This window comes from Myxine glutinosa, chromosome 7 (assembly GCF_964187855.1).
Source record: "Myxine glutinosa chromosome 7, kmMyxGlut1.1, whole genome shotgun sequence".
Lineage (NCBI taxonomy): Eukaryota > Metazoa > Chordata > Myxini > Myxiniformes > Myxinidae > Myxine > Myxine glutinosa.
In genome coordinates this window covers 78,893,920-78,921,419 of record NC_136267.1, presented here as the reverse complement: position 1 = coordinate 78,921,419, position 27,500 = coordinate 78,893,920, and the positions used below count along the sequence as shown (strand labels likewise).

At 42.8% G+C, this 27,500-nt stretch overlaps 1 protein-coding gene across 3 annotated transcripts in view; it reads left to right on the top strand.

Annotated features, from left to right (window-relative positions):
* LOC137416824 (zinc finger E-box-binding homeobox 2) overlaps nt 1–27,500 on the top strand; it is a 157,573-nt gene that overhangs the window by 89,881 nt on the left and 40,192 nt on the right. For 2 of the 3 annotated variants that reach the window (XM_068102479.2, XM_068102481.2), the window contains 2 exons: nt 19,688–19,942; nt 23,618–23,695. In XM_068102479.2, the coding sequence (XP_067958580.2) occupies nt 19,688–19,942; nt 23,618–23,695 (333 nt within the window). Of the gene's footprint in view, nt 1–15,649; nt 15,724–19,687; nt 19,943–23,617; nt 23,696–27,500 lie in introns of those variants that run through there. The other variant, XM_068102480.2, reaches the window with a different exon arrangement.

The following is a 27,500-nucleotide window of genomic DNA, read 5'->3' as shown; positions in this document are numbered from 1 at the left end:
TGCATCTTTCATTCTTTGGCTAATTGTCAGCATAAGCTCTTAATTGCTGAATAATTTTACGAGATATATTACTTTTGTCAGTTCAGAAATGTTTCTTTGCAACACGAGTAATTGAGTTAGCAAGTTCAAGTAAATTAAAACGGAGCATTTCCTATGTTATACAGGAATGCGAAACAGTATAATCTTCATTTCCAGAAGCTAGGACGGTTTAACATCTCCTGTAAACGATACCATTTAATATATGAACTGCATGCACCTGTAGTTGCTGGTTGTGGCAGGTGATAATGACAATATTGTGACGTCATGAACAGAATGCACCTTGTCCTCATGCTGGATTTGATTTTTTTTTTCTAGCACGAAATATATATATATAAATATGCAAATTCACGCCATTTTGAACTGAATAACGATATAGTACCTATGTGCTTTAAAATGTTTTAAGGTAAAACATGAATCCCAAAGCTAATATTTTAAAATCTTATTTAAATCTTACTTGGTATTTTAAATTTTATTTCAATTTAATTTTTTTTACTTTAAATTGTTATTTTTTAAACTTAATTACTATTAATTACTTAATTAATTAATTGCTCATTTATCGTTAATTAATTAATTAATTTTTTATCAAATTGTTTTTAAATTGGGTGTTAATTTTAATATTATTTGGTATTTAATTTAAAAAAGTAAAATTATAATTTAACATTATGAATGATTGCTATGATTGTGTGACCGACCATTCTTTATCAAGGTGCTGTAGATTAAGGTAGGGGGTGTTCAGGGTGCCTGAATAGGATGGCCTATTTATTGGTGCAAAAGGCACAGCGGGATCTTTAGCGTCACCCAGCCAATGTTAGCAGATGGGACATCCAGTTTAACTTCCCTCTGAGGGACGACATTCTCATTGATGCGAAACTTTGCCTGCTATGCACCAGGGTGACAGTTAATAATGGGGTCAGGAATCGAACCCACATAGCAGGGGTGGATCAAGTGTTTTCCGAAGGAGATGTTGCCAAATGCCATGGAAGCGCACTCTAACCAAGAGATCTTTGCAGTTTTAGCCAAATCTACACTACCCCTTTAAAACAAAAAAGAAACATATAATTCATATGTAAACATGTGTTATATAAATATTACGAAAGACATTTTCGAATCTAATCACCAACTAACTCAATCATTTCATTCGCATCAGTTTTTATATTCTTCTTTCCATGATCAAGATGTTCTCGTAAGATGGGATATGACAAAGCCATTACTCCTAAAATGGCTAGGAATTGCCCTTGTTACCCTTTTTACCCCTCCGCCACCAAAGTACAGAGGTTATGTTTTCACCCCCCCTGTCTATTTGGCTGTTTGTCTGTCCGTTAGTTTGTCTGCGACCAGGATATCTCAAAATGTATGGACGGATTCGGACGAAACTTGGTGGGCAGGTTGGATGTGTGACAAGGCAGAATTCATTCGATTTTGGTTCAGGTCCGACTCCAGATCAGTGGGATACAAAACGTAAACCTGTTCAGCATGGCGGAGGTATGCGATCTACCGAGTGGTGTTCTAGTTACCGTACCTGTACCATCATCACAATGGCCACATGAATGTGATGTTTGTTTTCCATAAAGACGAATACCACTGATAGTTGTTGAGATGCTGCTGTCTCTGCCACACTGGGCATGATTGACTTTCGATATCAGGTAAGGTAAAGTTTGTTTGCGGTCATCCAAACTTTGCTTTAGTTCTGTCCCAGGTTTTATGGCATCTTTGTGAAATTGCAATGATCCGCATTTTCCAAAGCACATTTTTCAGGTGCATTTGATAAGTTTGTGAATAGAGGCAAAACCAGAATTCCAGTAACCACCACTTTTTATCATAGTGACCTGACCTGTGATCTTTGATACAACTCTCTGAGTAAGTGTACAGTTAAAATAGCCATTTGTCTTGAAGAGATGTTTCATGGAATTTTCCAGTGATGGTAAGAAAACCTTTCAGGTCTTTATGTCACCAATTTTGTCACTCTTAAGCCTGGTGGATGGCTCAGCAGTAGTCTCTGTTTTACCTACTGTTTCTTATGGAGGATGTTAGTTGGTCTTCATTTCCACTTCCTTCATTACTCCTGCTACCTTTTGATTACTTTCAAATTAATCTGACCCTGCCATGGAAGGTCACATTTTCACTTAGGAATGACCAAGGTTAGGTTTCGACTAGAGAAATTCAGAAAAATTCTCCAACAGAGAAAGTTCCGATTTAACAAAATTAAATAATTTCATATTCCTTGGAGTTGATCAAATATTATGTGTTCCAACCAACTTCCTTTTTTGAAAGTCTGATGATAAAAAAACGTTTTCGTACAGTTTTCAGGCCCCACATGGAAAATCTGGCAGACGTTGCAAGCCAAATATGGACGAATTATTTGAAGAAGACAACTGGAGGAGAAATTCCCAATCACCCAGTCCATGAGCACACTGATCCTCCTCGATACCAACCCCACCTTTCGATTTAAAAAAATTTCGATTATCGATTTCCGAAAATTCGATTTTCGATACAAAAAGTCGGTTTTATCGGAGGGTGCACAATTCCAATCCAACCCAACATCCGCTCAATCCAAAAAGAGGAAGGAGATTTGTGGGAGGAGAGTGGAGCGAAGAGTTTACATACAGCACATCAACAATCACAACGTATGAGGATTTTGGAACTTTTCTTTAGGGAAGGAGTGCAAATAGGTGAAGGTTTCCACAACACCCACAAATCAGACAATCAATATCTCAAGTTACCAGACAGCACCAGCCCAAAACACCCACAATCACCTCATTATATTCCAGTCTCCTTTCCATTTCTCCCTCTGTCCCTGTACTCCTCTATCCCCATTGGTCAATCCTACCGAAACAAATCGTTCAAATCATGGCATTTTCAGCAGCTTTTTTTTGTTTGTTTTGTATACAGAATCGAGGCTCGTGTAAGAGCTAACACATGAAACATGAAAACATGCACAGACACACAACACTAACAATGAAGGGAGCGGGAGACAAGAGGGGGAGAGAGAGGGAAGCACACAAGCACAACAACAGTAGAGAACAGGGACGTCGGTAGATCTGTGGAAGGAAGAGGGCTGGGGGCGGGAGGGGATGGGAGGAGGGGTGAAGGGGTACATGGTATAAAACAAATTGACACCACCAGTAATTTCAGGAATGAAGTTGGAGATTGAAAGAGGTGGCTTTGGGGTGAATTAGCGGGGGTAGAAAAGATCAAGGTTTTGGTAGGGGGAAGAAAGGAGGTGGTGGTGAACAGCTGTTTTAAAGACCTGGAGGGGGGAGAGGGATTGAAGAGAGTGTGGTAGTTTGTTCCAGAGGCGGGAGAAAAGAGGAATGAAGGAGTGAAGGTGAGCAGAGATTCTTGATTTTGGCAGTTTCACCAGAAGAGGGTTGCTGGCAGATCGTGTGTGTCCTGCAGGAATATTTGGGGGACAGAGCACAGACAGAGCAGGGGGACCAAGGCCGGAGAGGAGTCGGTAGAAGACAGAAAGACCAACTGCATGTGGTGAGAAAGTGAAAGGCCTTCAGAATCAGCTTCATCGCGGGAGATACCAATGATTCTGACAGCTTTGGATTCAACAGGGTGAAGCCGAGCTAGGTGTGAGGCAGGAGCACCAGCCCAGAGGGGAGAGCAGTACTCCATCAAGCTGCGGATGAAAGCTTTGTATGTGGCGAGGAGCTCAGAGGTGTCAAGGAAGGACTTCGCACGACAGAGGATGCCCAGTCGGCGACTGGCTTTGGAGGCCAGCTTGAAAATGTGGTTTTCCCAGGGAAGATCATGGCTGATAGTGAGACCCAAAAGCTTGAGTGACAAAATTTTCTTTGAGAGGGTTGTTGAGAAAGTAGATGGGAGGCTTTTCCAGATGGTCTTTTTGGAGAGACATCGTGAGAGCGTGAGATTTGTCAGGATTGAAAGACATGGTCCACTTGTTTGACCAGTTTGAGATATTGTCGACGTCTGCAGAGAGTGAAAAGGCTGCAGACTGCCGATCTGAGGAATGAGATATGGAGCGGCAGAGAGTAGAATCATCAGCAGAGATACCGTAGAGAGGATTTTCCAGTGTGTTGGATAGATCATTGATGAAGACCAGAAAAAGCACAGGGCCCAGAACACTGCCTTGAGGAACTCCAGCCTGAACAGGGAGGGGAGATGAGAGAATTCCATTCAGGGCCCCATGTTGACTGCGACTAGAGAGGAAGTCCGGAAGCCATGCGTGGAGAATTTCATGGAGAGTTTGTGTTTCTTTCTAAATCATGTCCAATCAAATGAATTGGCCACAAGTGGACTCCAATCAAGTTGTGGAGACATCTCAAGGATGATGAAAGGAAATTGGATGCACATGATCTCAATTTGGAATGTAATAGCAAAGAGGATGAATACTTATTGACTCAATACATTTCAGCTTTTCATTTTTGATTAATTTGTAAAAAAAATTCTAAAAAAACAAAAATTGACTTTAATATTATGGGGTGTTGTGTGTAGATCAGTGACAAAAATCTCAAATGAATCCAGTTTAAAATCAGGCTGTAACACAACCAAATGTGAAAAAGGAAGGGGTGTGAATACTTTCTGAAGGCACTGTATATCCTTCACCTCATCCTTAATTATTTGCTCACAAATATAAAAATATAACTACTGTCTCGGCATTTGGGGTACTCTCAGCCTGAATGGTGGGGAGTACACCCTCAGTATCCCCTCAATGGATGCGCACCTGATCATAGACTGTTGGGTGAGCACCCACACTACCTCTGAGCTATCCTACTATAGCCCTATTCTATATGTGTACACTCACCTAAAATTAATTACAGGACATCATGTGCTGTAAAAATGCTGTAACTGATGGCTGGACCAAAGGATGCCTCTGTGAAATCAGTCATTTCGTTATCAAGCTAAATGAATGCAGGCTGGGTGAATTTTAATCATCTTTGCTATTAACTATAGGTGATCATGCGTATAAGTGCATAATTCATTTTAGAAAATAATCTTGAGGTAGAGCAAAGAGCTTGGAGGTGCAGTTTAGTTGACTCATTTGGCTTCTTTCAGTTTTCCCAATGCAATTCTGGTCCACTGTATAACTAAAAGACATCTCTCGACTCGTTGCGGAGTTTTTTTTATCACAGTTTTGCAGAATCTGGGTTGGTGAGAGTGAGCATCCTTGGGATTTCAAACCACAACATGCAGTCAGTGGAGAAAGAAACAAGTATTTAACCACTTTACCAAATATGAGCCAGATCCTTCCCAATACAAGGTAGATTAATTGGTTATGGTGCTTGCTTTGTCAATTTATTGATGAATTTATTGATGAGTTTGCATGTCACTCACCAATATCAGTCCAGCTCTGAGTATTTATTTAGTATACAAAATCCTGCCTCATGAAAGAGCAAGAGGACATTAGAGGAAGTGGGGCCAAAGTTGGATACAGCAATAAGGGAACGAATTAACAACAAAAGAGAACCTGCAAGCATGAGGTATGAGTTACAGTGCATTCAGAAAGTATTCAGACCCCTTCACTTTTTTCACATTTTGTTATGTTGCAGCCTTATGCTGAAATTGTTTAAATTCATTTTTTCCCTCATCAATCTACACTCAATACCCCACAATGACAAAGAGAAAACAGGATTTTAGAAAGTTTTGCAAATTTATTAAAAATAAAAAACTGAAATATCACATTGACATAAGTATTCAGACCCTTTGCTATGACACTTGAAATTTAGCTCAGGTGCCTCCCATTTCTCTTGATCATTTTTGAGATGTTTCTACACCTTGATTGGAGTCCACCTGTGGTAAATTCAATTGATTGGACATGATTTGGAAAGGCACACACCTGTCTATATAAGGTCTCACAGCTGACAATGCATATCAGAGCAAAAACCAAGCCATGAGGTCGAAGGAACTGCCTGCAGAGCTCAGAGATAGGATTGTGCCGAAGCACAGATCTGGGGAAGCCTATAAAAAAATTTCTGCTGCATTGAAGGTTCCCAAGAGCACAGTGGCCTCCATAATTCTTAAATGGAAGAAGTTTGGAACAACCAGGACTCTTCCTAGAGCTGGCCGCCCGGCCAAACTGAACAATCGGGGGAGAATGGCCTTGGTAATAGAGGTGACCAATAACCCGATGGTCACTCTCGCTGAGCTCCAGAGATCCTGTGTGGAGATGGGAGAAACTTCCAGAAGGACAACCATCACTGCAACACTCCACCGATCTGGGATTTACGGCAGAGTGGCCAGACGGAAGGCTCTCCTCAGTGAAAGACCCATGAAAGCCCGCTTGGAGTTTCCAAACAAGCACCTAAAGGACTCTCAGACTGTGAGAAACAAGATTCTGTGGTTTGATGAAACCAAGATTGAACTGTTGGGCCTCAATTTTAAGCGTCATATCTGGAGGAAACCAGGCACCGCTCATCACCTGCCAAATACCATCCCAACGGTGAAGCATGGTGGTGGCAGCATCATGCCATGGGGGTGTTTTTCATCAGCAGGGACTGGGGGACTGGTCCGGGTTGAGGGAACAATGAACGGAGCAAAGTACAGAGATATCCTTAATGAAAACCTGAAACAGAGCGCTCAGGACCTCAGACTGGGCCGAAGGTTCACCTTCCCACAGGACAATGACCCAAAGCACACAGCCAGGACAACGCAGGAGTGGCTTGGGGACACCTCTGTGAAGGTCCTTGAGTGGCCCAGCCAAAGCCCTGACTTGAACCCAATCCAACATCTCTGGAGAGACCTGAAAATGGCTGTCCACCGACGGTCCCCATCCAACCTGACAGAGCTTGAGAGGATCTGCAGAGAAGAATGGCAGAAAATCCCCAAATCCAGATGTGCAAAGCTTGTCACGTCATACCCAAGAATACTCGAGGCTGTAATCGCTGCCAAAGGTGCTTCAACTAAGTACTGAGTTAAGGGTCTGAATACTTATGTCAATGTGATATTTCAGTTTTTTCTTTTTAATAAATTTGCAAAACTTTCTAAAATCCTGTTTTCTCTTTGTCATTATGGGGTATTGAGTGTGGATTGATGGAAAAAATGAATTTAAACGATTTCAGCATGAGGCTGCAACATAACGAAATGTGAAAAAAGTGAAGGGGTCTGAATACTTTCTGAATGCACTGTATATGTGGGCAATGGAGGTAGAAAGTATTGTGACCAGGGATGGGGGATGACATGAGATGGTATTGCACCAGCTTCTTGAAAGCCTGTGTTGAATCGCCTCAGGAAGGTTGTTCCACAACCGTATGAGAGAAGAGGTTGTGGACAGTCACCATTATCGAATGCATATTAGACCAGGATTAAGTTAAAGACTTGAACCGCTGGTTGTATCATTACTGAGGCCCAGCTGTATTGCTGATGCAGTGCTGCTTGCACATTAGGACGAGGTTGCCAACACATAAAGCCCAACTCTTTTCAAAGGTTAGCATGGTACCCACTGTCTGATGGGTACCAAGGTACCTTGTCAAGGATACTCAGATTAACATCCATCCATGGAACGACACACTTTGTAATGCAACATTCTGCCTGAAAATTGCACCAATATAACAGTTGATACTCAGGTAGGGAATCGAACCCAGAATAGACAGCCCTACGATACTCACTCGGTATCATACTATCACATCCTGTAGATTGCAATAAATATGTTCGTCTACAGAACGTTTGAGGCTTTGAATAGTTTACAGCTGTACATATTTTCAACCATACATGACTCATGAAGTTTATCGAATACAATTTATTCCACTGGAGGCCCACAGGGGGACCTCGTGGATTTATTGTATGCAATGTCTCCTCAAAGTGCAGATTTCAGGACTGGAGTGGTCAACGAGGTGTGAAATTACAAAAAGAATGCCATAGCAAAAAACAACAACAGCCTTCACAACAGTAAGTAGCAAAAGAGGATATTTAGTCTTAAAAACGTGATTATGAGGACGTAGGTGGCCTTGACATTTTCATAATAAGCATTACCATGCAAAGCTGCTCAAAGATGCTACATATTCCATCAAGAATTGTGTACCTACACCACAAGTAAATCACTTGGGGTTGGGCAGGTAAACGTCCCTCCTTCCTGAAGGCTTTTAGTGAGCCAGCTGGGTTTTTATTGACAATTTAATAAAACAAAATTATCATGAAACTACTTTAAGTTTTCAGAACTTTCAAATCCGAATCCTCAAAAACTTTTGCTCTCAGCAGGATTTGAATCCACAGCTGCTGGACATCACTATACTTGCAACACCTCAACCAAATGCGCAAATAGACATCTTGAAAAACAAAGACAAAAATAAACCTGACACAGTGACCAATACATGGGTGTCGAGGCAACCTGAGGATCACATTTCAAGCCATTGGACTGCATGCAAGATCACTTCTTGTTGGGCTCTCCATAATCAAGAGGCATCACCTTAAAAAGCTGTATTCAGGTAAATACATTTAGTGGTGCAGAATAAATATGGTGGTACCCTACTTGTGTGTTTCTCTTCAGCATTAGTGTTACCAACAACCGTGATTTGTGTTGAAAGAGGATTGAGCGTTATGTCTTGGACAAAAATATGCAACAGGAATTATTGTGATGAAAGGTTTCATCCATAAAAACAACATGAACTTCATCCATGATAGAACAGCACCCGGTAGAGTGCAAACCTCCGCCCGACAGAACCGTTTATGTCTTGTATCCCACTGATAGGACAGATCTGGATCCGGATCTGAACCAAAATCTAATCGGATAGTTTTTGTCACCTACCCAACTCGCCCACCAAATTTTGTCATAATCCGTCGACAACTTCTTGAAACATCATGCGACATATCGTTTTTGGCCCGATCGCTCAATGGTGAAAAATCACTTAAAATTAAATAAAAATTCTCGTATCCGGATCCTGTTCTTCACCAAAATCGAATCTATTCGTCGTTGTCACACACTCAACCTGTCCACCAAGTCTCGGTTGAATCTGTCCATAGGTTTTGAGATTTCCTGTTTACAAACAAACATACAGACAAACAGACAGACATTGGTGAAAACACCTTCGGTGGCAGAGGTAATCGTTGGACTCTGAAACTTGTGCGACCATCAACAAAGATTCCGGACCAGTGTGATAGGCAACAGATCGCTCAGGACAAGCGTGAGGACGATGCAACACAACCATGCAGCCACTGTTCCTATCATTCCCAGACATCTATCCCCCCCATGGCAAAACCGATAAACCTAGTGTTCACCACACACACTTTTGGAAGTCGAACCGCTACCAGCCTGAAACGTGCCGTTTATAGATCTCTGGTGTGTCTGGCAAATGTTTTTTTATTAAAGAGTGTTCTGTTGTTATTTTTTTCTTGTTGTTTTCAAGTAATTAATCTTTTGTGTTGAAACGACATACACTTGGAAACAAAACTTCGTGTGTTTGTGAAAGCGATGAAAATGCTTCTTTGTCATTGCATGAGGCACGTGTAGAAGTGGGAGAGGATATGTTTGTGGAACAGGCCTATTGCGCAATGAGAATGACATTGTTACACGTTTTATGGGGTTCACTCAATACCTGCAAACTGTCAGGCAGTTTAAATCAGACAGCTTTCTGTAAACAGTGGCACAACGCACAATGTATATATGTATGTATATACATATACTGTATATACATACATATACATGAAGTTGGGTCACCCGATCAAGATCGGTATATTTAGAAATTAGTCCACCGGGAGTGCACCACAGCAATGATGGGCCAAATGGCCTCATTTCCTACTTTTAGCTAGGCGGATAACGCCAACATAGGGGTAATACCCCTGACACTCACCTGGTAGAATAAACAGTATACTACACTGACTAAAGGTATTTTAAACCAATTTCAATAGTTGCCAGAAGACAGGGCAGCATGTAGAATCATACAAGCATAATCATAAGACTTTAAACAAACAAACCCAAAAATACCTAATTTTGGGGGGCAACCCCCCAGTAGGCCCTCACGGCCCGCTTTTTTTTTTAATGCTGTGAACAAACTTTGGTACAACATGGAAGATTAAGGTTGTGGTCAAGTTTCATCAAAACTATCATTCACACATCAAACCCCCATATCATAACAGTAACATCCAACGGTTTCTTGAGTGAAATTTTTCTTGTGAGGCCAACATAATCACAGCATCAGAGAGAAGAACATAGTCTATTTGTTAGCAGTTGCTTAAATCCTTCACTCCAACTTCCATGAGTGATATTATAAATACCGTTGGACTACAAATTTAGCTTATGTTGTTTGTTAGAGGGTGTGTGTGTGTGTGTGTGTGTGTGTGTGTGTGTGTGTGTGTGTGTGTGTGTGTGTGTGTGTGTGTGTGTGTGTGTGTGTCTCTTTGGTTATTATCTGCTCTTGCAGGTTTTAGGAGGTGAAATGGAGTCTTCCCAAGTCTCAAAGTATCCACTTCCGCTTCAGTAAGGGATCATGGTTCATGGAGCAAGCTGTTGAATTTGTGTTGTTCTCAGAGTTTTGTTCCTCGGGTTCTTTTCAGGATCGGCACCGAACCAATTGTAGTTTGTTTGTTGCCTCCAATTGTAGTTAATTTGTGGTAATATTCCCGGGGATTGTTTTTAAAATAGAAGTGAGATTCTTCTTTATCATTCCTTTTGCTCCAATTATCCTGGTAAAATTTCTATGCTCTTCAGCTTCCGAGATCTCTTGATCTCATTTTTGAGGTCCTGGTATTTGGTCATTTTCTTGATTTCTGCGTTGTTTAAGCCAATCTCGTTGGGTACTGATATCTCAATCATCAATGCTGTCTTTTCCTCTTTGTTCCTGAGTACAATGTCCGGTCACAATGCTTTGTTTTCTATGTTCACGCCCAATGGAATCATCAGGTCGTACGTGATCCTCATTTTCAATGATTGCCCTTGTTTCGTGTTTCCATGAGTTTTCTGGAACTGGGATATTGAAATTTTTGCAAATAAGCCGATGAATCACGGCATATTTTGTTGTGCCGTTGTGTGTAAAGTTGTTCTGATTGTAGTTTTTGCATCCTGAGAGCAGGTGATTAGTACTTCCTGTTTCTGTCTTGCACAATCTACAATTGTCCGTCTGGCTTAGCTTCGGCATTTTTATGATTCGTTCACCATCTCAGTTGAGCTGACCTCTTCTTAGCGATTCCAATGAGCCTTCTTTGTCTGTCTCCACTCTGTCCAATTCTTTTTTGTATTTTCCTGCTCATTTGTCATTCTCACAGTTGTTGATGTATATTTCTTGATATTTATTTTTATATATTTATTTTGTCTTTTTTTGCAATTGTTGGGACTATTTGTTGTCGTTTCATATTCCTGTGCGGCATCTTTTATTCACACCTGTTTTTGGAATTTTTTTGCAAGGTGAGTTCGGGATATTTTTCCCGGTTTATTGTGTTCATATTTGTTTACAAATTGCATCCGATAGTCTGTTGAACATTTCACATACTCAGCTAGTCCTACACTCGTCGCTCTGTGCACCTGGTTGAGTTCCATCGTCAGGCCGCTCCCTCCCTCTCATCTCTGCAGGTACATTCTCAGGATACACTAGTTTTTGTAAAACATTTTGTGGATGGTAAGGAGTTTTCTTGTTTTGATGTCTAACTTGTTGATTTCTGATTGGGGCCAGTTTATTATTCCGCAGGTATATTGGAACACTGGTACTGCGAGCTGGTTTATGGCTTTGATTTTGTTTCTTGGGGAGAAGTATGTTTTCAGGATCAGCTTCGTTGTGTGTAGGTATTCTTTGGCGATTGTTTTGCACATTTGTTTGTGACATATTTGGTGGCCCTCTTCCACTCCGAGGTATTTGTACAATGCTTCGTTTTCTAACTGCTGTATTGTTGTTTGAAGGTCAATTTCTATGTTGTCAGTTTTTGTTGGTTTACCTTGTACAAATGTGCACCGGGCGCACTTGGCGCACTTGTCTAGTCCAAATTCCATTTGAATGTCCTCGGAATACCATTTTACTAGTTTTTGTAGTTCTGTCAATTTTTCGTCATTTGGTGAGAAGAGCTTCAAATCATCCATGTACTGTATAGTTGATGTGTCACCATTCCTATTTCTTTGGATGTTCGTCTGGTAGTTGTTAGGGTGTATCTGTGTCCATGTTTGCTAATGAGGTTACTTAGTGGGTCAAGAGCCAAACAAAACAAGAAGGGAGAGGAGGGGGGGAGACTGTCCCCCTGGAAGATCCCATGCCGTATCTTCACATGTGGTATTTCGATTTTTCCTTCTGAGTGCTGTAATGTTAGTGGTATTCCAGAGCTCCATTGCTTTCTCAATCAGTTTGTTTATTTGGGGATCGATTTTGAATATTTGCATGCATTTTATCATACACGAATGTGGGACACTGTCTGAAGCTTTGTTATAGTCTATCCAGTCTGTGGACAATTTAGTTCTTTGCATTTTGCAATTTTCAAGTATGGCCTTGTTCAGTAGTAGGTGGTCAATTGTTCCATAAAATCCTCTCTTACATCCCTTTGGTTCTGCCTTTAAACCTCCTTGTTGTGTTAGGTGATGGTACATCATTTCTGTGATTATTCCTGTCAAAAGTTTGTATGTTGTTGGTAGGCATTCGTGTGTGTGTGTGTGTGTGTGTGTGTGTGTGTGTGTGTGTGTGTGTGTGTGTGTGTGTGTGTGTGTGTGTGTGTAAGGGAGGTGGTGGCAGGGTGGTATTGACTTGTTGCCTCATGTGGCAGTACGGAAAGAGGGAGCTTGTACATAAATTGCATTCGGAACAAATCAAGACTTGACAATCGACAATCAAAACGTACAGACAATCAATGGACAAAAATATATGTCTTGAGCAGGATGAAATTACCATTTCAGTTTGCTGGTTGCATCATTCCTGAAGCATGGCTGTGTCACTGATGTAGTACTCCTGCAGGTTAGGGCAGGAATTTAGAAATTCCTCATGCTACGAAAAACACACTGATTCACTCTCTTTGAAAAGTACCATGTGGAGTTAAACATTTACAAGCGAGTGCTAGCAGATCGGATAGCAGGCTTAACATTCCTTGTAAAGGAGATTCACAAATCGTACAATACTATAGCTTTTAATCTTTCTTGAATGGAGCTGGAAACCTGCATCTTATCCAATCATGTTTCTCCCCAACAACCCCCCCATGCCCTCCTCTACCTTCCTACATCCTCAACCTGTCCACCTCCCGCCTGGCGCTCATGCCAGATTTCCAATTAATTAAGCCTCACTTAAGTTTTTACTCTCAAAATGGCTAACCTGGGCATAAAGTGGACTCATGTGAAGTTTATCAAATGATCGTGCTATAAAGCAAGCCAAAACAATCCAGAATCCATCACAGTCTCAACGGCGCTGAGCGTACGTTCCATGCCGGGCCGTTAGCTGCAAAGCATGCATGGTTACAGTAATGGAGGATCAGGAGAGCTGTTGATGCTCTTCATTTTATGAAGGACAACTTGTGCTGTAGTGCTGGGAATTTGGGCATGCAGGTGGCAGTTGATGGGAGTGGAAGAGGAAGGAAAATCAGTTGATAAAGTTTTTTTTTTAATGTGATGAGAATCAATGTAAACTAAAATTACATTAAAAAACAAAGACTTATCTTCCGCCATCCAAAACCTTGATCTTTTCTACCCCTGTTAATTCACCCCAGATCCACTTTTTTGAAATTCCAACTTCTTTCCTGGAAGTCCTAGGAGTGTCCATGCGTTTTATACCTCCCCCACCCCCCTTCCCATGCCACCTCCCCCCAAGCCCTCTCCCTCCCACAGATCTCTCGATGTCCCTGCTCTCAAATGTTGTACTTGTGTGCTTCCCTCTCTCTCCTCATCTTGTCTCCTGCTCCCTTTATCTTATGTTTTATGTGTCAGTTTGTATACAATCTTGTGTACACCTCGATCTTGTATACAATATATATATATATATATATCAAGAAAGAAAAAAAAAATTGCATAAAACAGAAATGTCTGGTCAGGTGAGTCTTTTGGGACTGCGACTGCTAACATGTAACCCAGTGCTACCTGCCGCATGATCGGGTTGTCGGCAACTAAACCAACACCCCTCACTGGCTTTGCTATTGGGGAGGGTGACTGTAACACCGTGCCAGGACCAAAAACAACACATGGCGAAGGGTATATGAGCTCCCGTAGGGGCAACGGCCCTCCCGTGAGGAGGTGGCGTCTCCTAAAAAACACCCATCCGGTTTGGACCGGTTCAAGTCATACCAAAGACTTAAAAATGGTATGTGCTGCTTCCTTGCTTGAAAAGGATAGAGCACAGACAATCCCCATCGGTTGGCATCCATGGGGAGGAGGAAATTTATCTTGAGGAAATGCCCCCTGAGTACTGTGAGGAAAGCGGCGCCATTGTTATGACGTCGCAGGTAGCGAGAGTATCCCAGGAAGTGCCGGCACTTCCCACAAGCTCAGCGGTTGTTAAGTGTTTGTCTAGTCAGTATGTCCTTGTGTGTGTGTGTGTGTGTGTGTGTGTGTGTGTGTGTGTGTGTGTGTGTGTGTGTGTGTGTGTGTGTGTGTGTGTGTGTGTGTGTGTGTGTGTGTGTGTGTGTGTGTGTGTGTGTGTGTGTGCCCTATTTCGAGCCTCAGCTCATGTAATAAAAAAAAGAAAAAAACAATGGATTTTTTTTTTTTTAACTTGCATGGAAACCATTAACTGTTCCTCCAGATTAGCATTGACTTATTTACTGGCAGAATCCTAAACCAAAGAAAGAGAAAACTCAATCCTTGTTACCCACTTTTCCCTGCTCCTTCAATGTTGGTATTGAAGTTGACCTGCTTTAGCTATTTGTTATTTTTTAGCCCATATCAGATTGTGCTTCTCTTTACACCGTCTCCCTCGAGTGTGGAGTCAGCACCTCATACAACATTTGGAATTGGCCCAAGTTTTCCACGACAAGAACTAGTTTGATCCGGAATTTGGCGATAAGTCATCTACTTTTCATCTCAATATACCGTGGGATCTGAAACGTCAATGCCAGATTAACGTACAGATTTGAGGGATGGCGTACTGGTTGATGCAACGCCCTGTCTGCACCCAGACAGCTTATCATAAGGTCAAGAATCAAGTCATGACCAGACTACTCATAGGTAAGTGCAATACCTCTGAGGTATCTCATCGGTCCTCCCATTATCCACACAGTTGTTTATTCCAAAGAAAAGTGAAGGAAATATTGTCGTCAGGAATAAACAATGTATATCAGAAAGAAATTGAGAGTTAGTTTTATGGTATATAGTTTACCTAAGTCAAACAGCAATGTCAACATTTGACAATTGATACAAAACACTAAACGTAACTATATATATATATTTTTTTTTTTTTTTTTTTTTTTTTTTTTACAGTGACTATTGGAGATTTCCCCCCCCCCCCCCCCCCACCCCGCCATATTTTATTCTCATCACAAGCAAAGCGCTGGTCTTTGCAGGCAAGGAAGCATTGGTGTTGCATCCGGCAATGGACATGAGAATTCAGAGTGGCCTCCAGGCTTAACGATAATTAAATATTGCAGCCGACCAGCCAGGTCGGATAACTGTGAGAGGAAGCCGAGAGCTCAGTACGGCTTTGTTTACTGGCAGGAATGACCGTGTTTAGCAAAAAAAAAAACTCTTGCGGCGACTGGCCCTGTCGTGATAAGCCGCTCCCAATGGCAGCCCATTTTCAGGCAGGGTGTGGAAGGGTGTACACGTGGGTTAGCCTCGGCCACGTCTGCCGAATCCTGTTGACTGACCTTTTGATACCCAGGTTCCAGGAATGAAATGTAAGTATTCCATATGTTTTTCATGTCTATTTTTCATCTCTTTTTTCATAGGCACGTTGTGCAGGAAGTTTCATCTCCTTTAGTCGCAGAGCAATAAGTTAAGTTCTGATTGTAATTAGAACATGAATGGCACTCTGCTGTAATATAATCATGTTTAGGTTACAAATCAAAAAAATTTCAAAGTCACAATGTCAAACCATTTACTTGAAAAGTTTTGAGCAGAAACTTTGTCTCAAAAAATCTCTGCCAATATAACATTGGATATACATGGAATACATCTGAATCTAAAAGAAGGCTGGACTGCACACTCCATTTTGGTTTAGCACTGCTTTCATTAAATATATCCATATGATATATATATATATATATTTGAATATATTTGTATTTATATTTATATTGTAGTCTTTTGTACAAAATATATTTATATTTGTACAAAATATATTTGTAGTCTGCATTCGCACTGGCTGTGGGTGGGGGTATGTACGCATCCAGGTGTAGTTGCTGCATGTGGATGTGTATGTGCCCCTGCTGGCCCACCTTAGCTGACCGTATCGAGGTTGAAGGGCCGAAACGGGATGATGCTGACGACCCTCGACTGAGGACCCGGTCAGTGCGGCACACTTGTGACCAGGTGTGTTTTGAACTTTTATATATATCTATATATATATATATATATATATATATATATATATATATATATATATATATATATATATATATATATATATAGTATATATATATATATATATATAGTATTTTTAAAATATATATAACTAATATATATAACTTTTAATATATATGATTTTTGCATTTTAATGTTCTGTAGTTCCTAGCATCTGTATATATATATATATATATATATATATATATAAGTGAATTGCCATCCAGATCATGATCAGAACCCAGCTCATTCAATGTTCTCCCAATGTACTCATAATGCGAGTTAAAATGGTTTCCTTTCCTGAAATTACTTCTGTTTCCATCTTGTCCACCCCATGCGTCTGTTCCTACACCTCATTCCTCCCCCAGCTATTGTTTGTCCAAGTGTCTCGTTATTTTGTCCTTCAACCTTTGTTGTTTGTGTTTCCCCCTCTCTCTACTGTTGTTTTTGTTCGACCGAGTCCTGATCCATTCATGGTCGAGCTCCTCCACGAGCCTTCACTCTGTATACAAAAAGAAAAAGAAAAAAATCTGGGAAAATGTTAAACCATGAAGTTCTCTGGGAAAAAATCTGGGAAACCATAAAGAGAAAGAGAAAATTAAAGAGATTGCCAGTTCAACCCCTTCAGAATCCTGGCTGGGAGAGTTTGAAAGGTATTCAAAAAGTGAAGGAATTTCACCAAGTTGTAAGATATTAAATGTTGAAACAAGTTCAATAAACTTTATAATTTACGTGTGTAAAGAAATAAATAAAGTGAGCCAAACATTTAATCTAGTTTTGTTTATGTGGTAGACTATTGCACCCGGGGATGTGCACGTGCATTTGGTTCGTTCTGATGTGGTTTAAAGTCGTAAGTTGGTCAACTAAAGACTTCTGGTATATTATGTAATCACAATGGAATTGTATTGTATCAGTAAATAGATGAGTTGTGTTTACAGTACAATTTCATTCTGAAATTACACTGACTCACTTGAACTGATCAGTGGGTATTTTGTAGATCAGTGGATCAGTGATCAGTGGATCAATGTAAACACCAAAGTTTAACACTCCTTCTTATGTGTCAGGTGATCATTTATTTTGCTCAACAAATAGTTTAGCATGAGGTACCAAGGTACTACCAAGGTACTTTCATTCACAGCTTAAATGTTGGCTCCCTTCCTGTTTTCAACCATTAAAATTGGCATTTTCTGGCCTTGTTTGTGCTCCAGACAAGTCGAGGTGGCATGCGGTTCAAGCGTGTTTTCCTCCATCCCAGTATTTCCCACCGGTTGGCATGACTATCGCCACGCCATGAATTCAGTGCCAGACGGTACCCACCACAGGTTACAGTGGACGATGACTTATCGTGGCACGCAGCTCGCACATGCGGCCGATGGGGTGGTGGCACAGCAACGTGTGTGAAGTGGCGAAGAGATGGCGGGAGGCAACCGTCATGTATTTGCCACAACTCAAAAGCAAAACAGCAACATGGAAAATTCCGAGACCCGTGGACAGGTCACAACAGTTTATAAATGGCAATTCCAGAGGTCAGACCAAACCCAAACTGAACTCTGCGGAGGAGCGAGGCACAAGTTTAAACTGTTGTGATCCTCTGAGGCTAAACGTGCCCGCGTCCCCCTCCTCGTGTGGCACCAGAAGGCCTGGCAGATGTACTGTATTTACTGCAAGGATTACCAAAACCGACAAATGCCCTGATTTTATTGCGTTTATTTGTTTGACTGCACAAACTTTACTCACCAACGCTGCATTTAAGTGGGTGCTTAATTGCAGACTAAGAGTTGGTGACATTACTAAGAGAATGCTGAATTTGAGGGCAAAAGCCATCTTGCCCGTCATGACTCATTTACTACTTGATAGCAGCAGGTAGCTCCTTTGATGAAGACCTGAAATGCATACCCTCTACCTCCATTAGAAACAGTTTCTTTCACTACAACAGCAAAATAAACTCCAGCAATGGAATGAAGACCCTCGTTGGTGAGCGATTACCACCCGTGGAATCGAGCCACAATGCATATCTAGCCAAGACCACGGAGGAAGGCCAAGAGCAGCAGAGTACATTGGCCTGGGAAAGAGACTCAGCTTTGCATGTTAATTAGCAAATGTTAGCTCAAAATGTTCGAGGGAATTTGCCGTGGCGTGTTTGAAGATTAATTCCTTCTTTCTTTGTGCCCGCCTGTGTTTGATCATGCACCGATCTTTCTTGGGAGAGTAAACGTCAACCTTGGTGTTTAGGGAAATGAACACGTACGGTCGTCCTGTACCTGGGGTCCTGTGCCCTCGACCAACCTGAGAGGCAATGTTCATGAATGTCCGAGCGGCACCCGTAATATTTAGCGATCGTTGCTCGCGCGCCGGTGCAGACACAGCGGTGTTGGCATCTCGATGCTTCCGCGAAGGCACAGATGGAGGGACAGAGGTGTGTGTGTCCAGGCCATGACGGCGCGCGTATGCATGGCGCAGATGGCCGGGCGCGTGTGCATATTTGCAGTGGCCGTCTGTGATGCGACGAGTGCAGATGGCCCAGGGTACGAATAGATTGTGCCGTGACATCGTGGGCCCACTCAGGGCCCGCTCTAAGAGCCCTCTCGCCACCGCCACCCGGGCAAGTGTGAGCACAAATGAAACCTTGGCAGCGAGAATTAATTTTCCTAAAGACCTCCACATTTGCCGAGCAGATCTGTGCATCTGCAGTTTTAACTCTGCCGAGTGGCCAGAATTCCGGAGTCCTGGCATCCGCCGCCGTGCCATTTCAGGCGCAGCTGTTCCCCGGCAAGAACTTTAATGAAAATGTGCAAAAAAAAAGTTTGGATGACGCTTAATGGTCTCGTTGCTAGGTTGTCACTTGCCATGTTGCTTTCTGTTGTGCCATACCGACACGTTGGCTCTCCAAAAAATGGTTAAAGTATAAAATAAAAAAAACGAGAAAAGAAAGTAGCATCCAGAAAACAATATGCCCTTCACTTCCTGTTTGATTTGCTTTCAAACTAGACTTTGACTTCCTCTGATTGTCTTTACTATCTTACTTTGCCAATTATAAATATATGGCCTCTTCTTCTTGTTTTATATTTAAATCCTTCCTAACACAATCACTTATCGCTCTTCTGGCTTCCTTGCGCCTCTCTCAGTCTTCGATGTTTAAACGCTACTCCATTCTTTTTTTAATGAATCCTGGTTACCATTACATGCTAATTATTGAAATATTTTGTAATTTTTGTATAAGACTAATATTTATAAGTATTACATTTCTTTTTTTTCAAAATAAAATCAACTTAATCTCACCTTTACTGTTTCACTCAATTGCAGTGCCGCACCTGGCTTCAAATTTCGACTCAGATGACATGGACGAAGGTCAGCAAGCCTCGAGATGCTCCGAGCCAGGTGGAGATGCACCAGAAGTCAGTCCTGGCCTTCCTGAACTCCCTGACATGACCATGGAGCAAGAGCCCGATACATTTGAAGAAGAAGAGGAAGAAGAAGAGGACGATGCAGGAACGAGAGAGGAAGGGTATGAAACGTGGGCAAGTACGGATGGTACCCAAGCATCGCTGGGCACGGATGGTGAGTAGAGTACACCCTGCTATATGATACTTTGTTGTGGCGCAGTGTAGGTGACCGAATAATGCAGTTGTGAGTAACCTTGGAATGCTTATAGACATTGCAAAAATTGTCGTTGTCCTGCAAAAGAACAACTTGCAATTAAATAAACTAGGGCATTGCCCGTACGTGGGTGCCCGTTCCTTGCCAAAAAAAAAAAAAAACGCTACCCGTACGCTCTACCCCGCCCGTACGCCCGTAAACAAAAAAAACAACGCGCTTCGCTTCCGCCCTTCGCTCTGACTGAATTGGGAGAAATAATGCGCATAAGAAATCGAATTACGTACCGTAATGGCGGTCAGCTCGTAACGCGCTCAGCTCCGCTCGTCTCACATCGGCCACGCCTACGCAACAAAGCGTTCTGTGATTGGCTGCCGGAAAGCGTGCTGCCGGACAGTCTTCACTGTCCGGAAGTTCGCAAATCGCAGTTAGGATGAATCGTTTTAATTTAATCGCAGTTTGAATTCGTTTTAAAACATAGTTTAACGGCAACATAGTTTTCCAACGTGAAATAAATGAATACGCTGTCAAATGTGCCGTCCGAGGCAGAGTCTGATCGCCACGTTCGGCACACATGATAGCTCGCTGCTCTCTGATTGGTTGAATCGTTTTTTGGACATAGCTCGGTAAGTAATTGTCCGATTAATATGAAACCTTGAAAAGGCACATCCTCGGGTCCCCAGCAATATACCTGGCAAGTTTCAAGTATATCGGACCCGTGGTTGTCGAGAAACAGCGGTCACAGACACACAGACACACAGACACACAGACACACAGACACACAGACACACAGACACACAGACACACAGACACACAGACACACAGAGATTACTGGAATTATAGATAGATACATGAACTCACTTATTAATATTGGCTTTGATCAGCAACAATATTGTCACTTGTTATGGTATTGGTAAAACGTTTTCTGGATGCATGGGTTAGATTTTGTCGTGGCCAACGAGATCATTTAATAATACAGTACATGTTGACGTATGAATCAGGTTAGTGTGTCCTAATATCCTTGTCTCTCTAGGAATGTGTATATGTACAAGGTCCTCATTGCAGTGAGCCTTAGACACTGGGAAAGTTGCTTGTTTCTCAGGATAACGTGTAACTTATGTCACGTTCTCATATTTAGTGTAACAATAAACTATATTGATGAAATGAATGCTAAAAACGTTTTGCTGAATTTTTTATATTTTTTTTACTAAAAACAAAACTTTTAAAATTAATTTTGTTGAAAAATAACTTTATTTCCCAGTGCTTCATTTACAATAGTCTTGCCAGGGGCTAGTTAGTGTCTTTTTTGAGACAGCGTCTTATTGTCACCCTACCTACTGCACAAGGAGACTTAAGACGTCAGACTTCACTTGATTTTTGAGTGGATAAGAAATTGAATCACGAGCTGTTACAACAGCGAAAAACAAGACAGGTTATATATTTTTGTACACCCCCTTAATCATTATCTGCATCTGGTAACAAACAACCGTGGTCCAAGCAGGCACCACGCGCCTTCCTATTTCCCACATTCCCACACCACACACTCCTGATTCTATCAGATCAGCTTCACCTACTTAAAGTGCCAGCGGGGTGTGGTGGCTAAGGGAAATAAGCCACGTTTTAAGGGAAGCAGCCAGACACTGGTGGAAACGTCTCTACAGCCTGGGATCAAATTCTCTGCAGGTGGGGAGTGTTCGCGGTGCATTTGATACACCGCTATCATAAGATGTATTTATTTCTCTGTACGCGCCGCCGACACTTCAACGGCAGGGGGAAAAAAATTGGGCAATCCCGGTGTTCCAGATTTCGCATTACCGTTACCGTAATTTTGTTCCATTACTATTTAAGAGTTTATGAATCGCTGCTGTTCATGAATTTACGTGATTTCGGGAATGTTTTTCCAGTCGTTTTAATTTAAAGTTCTGCTGAGTTTTTGCAGCTCCCATCAAGGCTGTAATTGCCTTGGGGGAAGGGGGGTCGGGGGGGGGGGAGTATAGAAATCTACTCGCTTTGCCACAATAGGTCATTGCGGATCGCCTGAACCCATATTGCTGCAATAAGCATGTGGCATAAAATTAATAATCAACTGAGCTAACATGAAGGGAGAAACCTCATTGTTGATATCAACTGGAGTAAATGAACTAACTCAGGAAAGTTGGACCCAACAATTTGACAATTGCATAGGTTTGAATGGATGTGGCGACATCGGTGAGTACACGTGGTGAGCATGGTGGTATACCTTGGCAATGGCAACCTGCAATAGCAATGCTAACGCTTTGTGGTGAAATAGTAAGTTCTCACAGTGTGTCACCTATAGCCAGGGTGAGTGACTGGGCTGTCCAGACAGGCTATTTTCAGGCCTCCTAGAAAAGCATCTGGAAAGGTGGTTAAACAGCATTGATAACCAACCGGTGGGCAGAGACGAGCCACAGGGGCGTGATCACAAGGGGGCTTACTCACCTCTTACCACACATTGCATTGATTGGATGAGACAGTCCACACAGCCACATAGAAGTTACACATTGCTATTTTCATAATGTATTTACACTTTGTTCCAGTTACACATTTTTAAAGACAGAAACCTCTTTGTTTGTTTGTAATCTTTTCAAAGAACATCCGGGGCCATATAGATATCTATTCAAGAGAGAATTACAGTATGTTTGATGCTCCTCCGTCCCCCGCCTGTCCCCCAAATTCCCCTTCCCATACTCCCATCACCCCAAACCACCTCTAACTATTCCTGCCCCTTCTAAACCCCTAATTTCACAACCCCCAATTTGCCATTTCCCCGTATCAATTTTACATTTCTCAATCTGTCAGCCTTCCATTCCTTTAGGCACGTAATGGGTAGTAAGCCCCTCGGCTCATACTAAGCCTGTACACAATTCAGTTGACAACCAGGAAGTAATCAAATGTAATTGACCAACAGGTAGTGCGGGATACAAAAAAGTTCCATCGAAAGCATTCTTCACCGGCAGTTGACATAGCATACCAACATTGCTTTTAGGCTATTCGCCTATTCCCAAATCAAGGGTGTACTTAGGGAGTCAGGCATGCATGAGCGCCCCCTTCCGAACCGAGGCCTGACATGTGATGCATGGCAGTTCTTTAATTATTGTCGACTATTAGAACACGAATGTGCTCCGTTGTAAATTAAAAAGGTGCCCTTTTTCGATATGGTAATAACTCATGGCATTTCGCTGCACTCGCGAATCAGTACTTTCATGCCGGACATGAAGCGACAAGCTGAAGTCATCCCCACTTATCACCTCTTACTGACTCGGACCAAATTTACACCCCGAATATCGAGATGATTCTGCCTTCAGAGCCTGGTTATGGGCGATCAAAATGTTAATGGCTTTCTTTTCCTTTTCTAATCGGCCGCTGTCTCTCCGGTGGAAAGTTAAAAAGGAAAGTAAGCTTTCACTGGCTGTTGAAATAATTGGGAAGTGTGGGCAAGAGGAAGGCGAGTGGAATGCTGCAGTAATGTTTTTTTTTTTCATGAATTGCGGTGACAGCATTTGAGGGCCCACTCCGCTGCAACCACAGTATTTCATAAAAAGAAAGCCACCCGTATCGGACTTTTTCACCCTTGCAAAAAAGGGCATTCCTAAATACAATTATATTTCTTCCTCCCAGATGCTGCCGCGATGAGGCAAATCTCTGACACCCGGGATGCTGACAGTGCTGTCATTTCAGATCAGGGAAGCAATGATGGTAAGTCACGTGGGAAGTTCGGACTTTTCCAGGCTTAAGCAAGTGGGAAACCCTAATTCCGCCACACAAGGATGTGTTGAAAGGTGCTCTGCTCTGCCTTAAAAAGTGACTCACAGTGATTTCACTTCTGTAAAAGGCAAGTTTGATAAATCTGTTAAAATAAAATGTTGTTGTAAAAAAATACTTGTCTTCTTGTTACTTACGAATCCTCTCGAAAGAGTGTTCTCACCAACTAGACTTCTTAGCTTGATACGTAGAGCTACTCTTCTTGATCTCTCGAGCCAAGTCCTGCGGTCCTTTTGCTACTATAAAACATATACTTGTGGTCTATGTGCCTCGAATGTTGTGTATGACAAATTACAACTCATAGCTCTAAGTCTAAATTGGACAGCCAAGTCACAGCACTGTTTGTTGTTAGGTGTATTACCCTAATCCTTCATCAAATTTCCATAGGTAACATTCATTCACAATGTGAGGAATAGTCTGATCTGGGTGACCACAGTCAAATTCTGGGCTGATCTTTGAAATTCCATTTGTGGAGGTGGTGTTCGGTCCTTGCATGGAGAGTATGGATGCTGTTGAGCACAGATCACTGTTTTCGGGGGAGGTCGAAACCTGGAGGCTCCTGGACAAATGCAGGTTATGTGCCTACCACAGGAACATTTAAGACCATAATCAGTGGTTATCGAAAAAAGCAGCTTTAATGTGAATCCTATATGACTGATGTTCCATCAGGGAGAAACAAAAACAGCAACATTAAAAACACCCCCTCGCTTGATTTCATCGTCTAAGCAAGCAAATCTGAAGTACCTGGGATGGCATTGGTTTTCATTGGGGGTTTGTAATCACGTCATTAATAAAGATTATGCTCAATCGTCCTCCCTTCTCCTAACCCATCTCACCTCTTGCCATGTCCTCACCCTCCTGCCCACCCCCACTCTCCTCCAAAAAGGCCTTTGCTTCTTGTTTTCTGACCGTAACAGCGGTCCCTGTTTGACGCAGGTTACCCACTTTGTATGTCTTGCGGTTTCCCCATTTTATCATACCACGGCAAAACTTCTTCTATCTGCTTCCTACATCTCCTGCAAGAGAGGCCGGCTGTTCTTTGTTGCCGCTGTTTTTTTGCAGAAGCAGCACCATAGCTTAAAATATGTTCCCGGTCACGCTTGGTGGTTGGCGCAACGTGGGGTAAGAGTGCAAAAAAGGCAGATCTGTGGTATTGGCAAACCCACCTTCAGCCATATAAACCCTTTATTCTTAAACATCTCTTCATAGGTACTCTTATCTACACTGTCGATTTCATATAATAACTGTTAAAGTCCTTTCTCAATAGTAATAAGTCACTATGTGACAAATCAAAGAAAATGCTGCAAAAGATGATTTTTTAAAATTACAACTGGCCATCCACATCAGATTTCTTAATCGAAATACGAAAAAATCAACTCAATTACTTGGGGGTTTGTAATCAAGGTGAGACACCAACAAATCCTCTTGCAAGACCGAGATCTCAAACTCAAGACCCGAAGATCTTAAGCCAGCCACCATAACCGTTGAGACAACACAAGGCAATTATTGATTGCAAAACAAAACGACAATAGTATCTCAGCATTTACATCATAGTTCATAATAACTACTAATCTTTTTTACAGATTTATCAAATACATTGTGATTTTGAAATGTCCTGGAATTTCACTTCCACAACCTAAATGTCGAAATAAACAATCGATATTTTTGTATTTTCGTGAGCTCTTTTTAACTTCCTCCAAAGTTTCAAACAAATGTGTAGTAAATAATTTGTCCATGATCACATGATCATGAGCCTTCTGTAATTATAATACAGTAAACTCCCATTCAGATGAAAATGTGTTTTTCAAATTAGGAATTTTGACTTTAATAAAAATTTAACTGGAACGGCACTCGGTACAGCGCATACCTCCACCAGGCTGAACAGTTATGTTTTGTATCCCACTGATAGGCCAGATCTGCATCCGGACCTGAACCAAAATGGAAATGGCTTGTTCTTGTCACCGAACCAACTGATCCACCAAATTTTGCCAAAATGCGTCGCAACTTTTTGAAATATCATACTACATATCGTTTGTGGTCCCATCTCTCAATGATAAAGAATCACTCAACGAAAATAAGACAAATTCGCGTATCCAGATCCGGTTTCGGATCTTCACCAAAATCGAAAGGATTCGTTCTTATCACACACTCAACATATCCACCAAGTTTCATCCGAATATGTCCATAACTTTGAGACATCATGCTATATATCAATTTTGGCCCTATCTCTTAATGGTGATTAATCTATTTTTAAAAATTCGTATATATATATATATTGGGGAATAACCAGCGACGGCATAGATAGTAACGCACCACCGACGCTCCCAAGCATGTACCACGTGCAAATGTCAAAAGCAGGCAACATATACATATATATGAAAAACATACACCCAATCACATTTGTGACTGGAGGGAATAACCAATTAGTTCTCACATAATCAAATACATCAGGTGTGGGTTGTATGTATATATATATATATATATATATATATATATATATATATATATATATATATATATATATATATATATATATATATATATATATATATATATATACTAGCTGAGGTACCCGGCTTCGCCCGGGTTGAATAAGAATAATACAAATATATGATGAAAAGAACATGTATATTTTAGAGCAATATCACAGTACATTTCCTACATGACGTTTTGTCAATTTTCAATTTCTCAAAACCTCTTGGTATACAACATTTCTGGTTTTCTTACTTGGTGCCAAGACATAAAGATTGCTTGGTTTTCCAACCCTCGAGCAGCCCACGTACAGCTGGCCATGGGAAGTACCCGGCATTGCCGGGCGGGGGAAGGGAGGGGAGGAGGATGGGGAGGGGAGGAGAACGGGGGAGGAGGGGAGGAGAGGGTGGGGAGGGGAGAAGAGGGGGGCAGGGGAGAAGAGGGGGGGAGGGGAGAAGAGGAGGGAGGGGGAGGAGAGGGGAGAAGAGGAGGGAGGGGGAGAAGAGGAGGGAGGGGGAGGAGAGGAGGGAGGGGGAGGAGAGGGGAGAAGAGGAGGGAGGGGGAGGAGAGGGGAGAAGAGGAGGGAGGGGGAGGAGAGGGGAGGGGGGAGGGGGGAGGGGAGGGGGGAGGGGGGAGGGGAGAGGGGAGGGGGGGAGGGGAGAGGGGAGGGGGGAGGGGAGAGGGGAGGGGGGAGGGGAGGGGGAGGGGGGAGGGGAGGGGGAGGGGGAGGGGAGGGGGAGGGGAGGGGAGGGGGGAGGGGGGAGGGAGGAGGGGAGGAGGGAGGGGGAGGGGGAGGGGGGAGGGGGGAGGGGGAGGGGAGGGGAGGGGGAGGGGGAGGGGGAGGGGGTAGGGTAGGGTAGGGGGAGGGTGGAGGGGGTAGGGGGAGGGGGAGGGGGTAGGGGGAGGGGTAGGGGGAGGGGGAGGGGGAGGGGGAGGGGGAGGGGAGGGGGAGGGGAGGGGGAGGGGGAGGGGGAGGGGAGGGGGAGGGGAGGGGGAGGGGGGAGGGGGAGTGGAGGGGGAGGGGGAGCGGGGAGTGGAGGGGGAGGGGAGAGGAGGAGGTGAGGGGAGGGGGGAGAAGAGTGGGAGGGGGAGGGGGAGGTGAGGGGGAGGGGGAGGTGAGGGGGAGGGGGAGGGTGGAGGTGAGGGGGAGGGGGAGGGGGGAGGTGAGGGGGAGGGGGAGGGGGAGGTGAGGGGGAGGGGGAGGTGAGGGGGAGGGGGAGGGGAGGGGGGAGGGGAGGTGAGGGGAGGGGGGGCTTCGCCCGGGTTG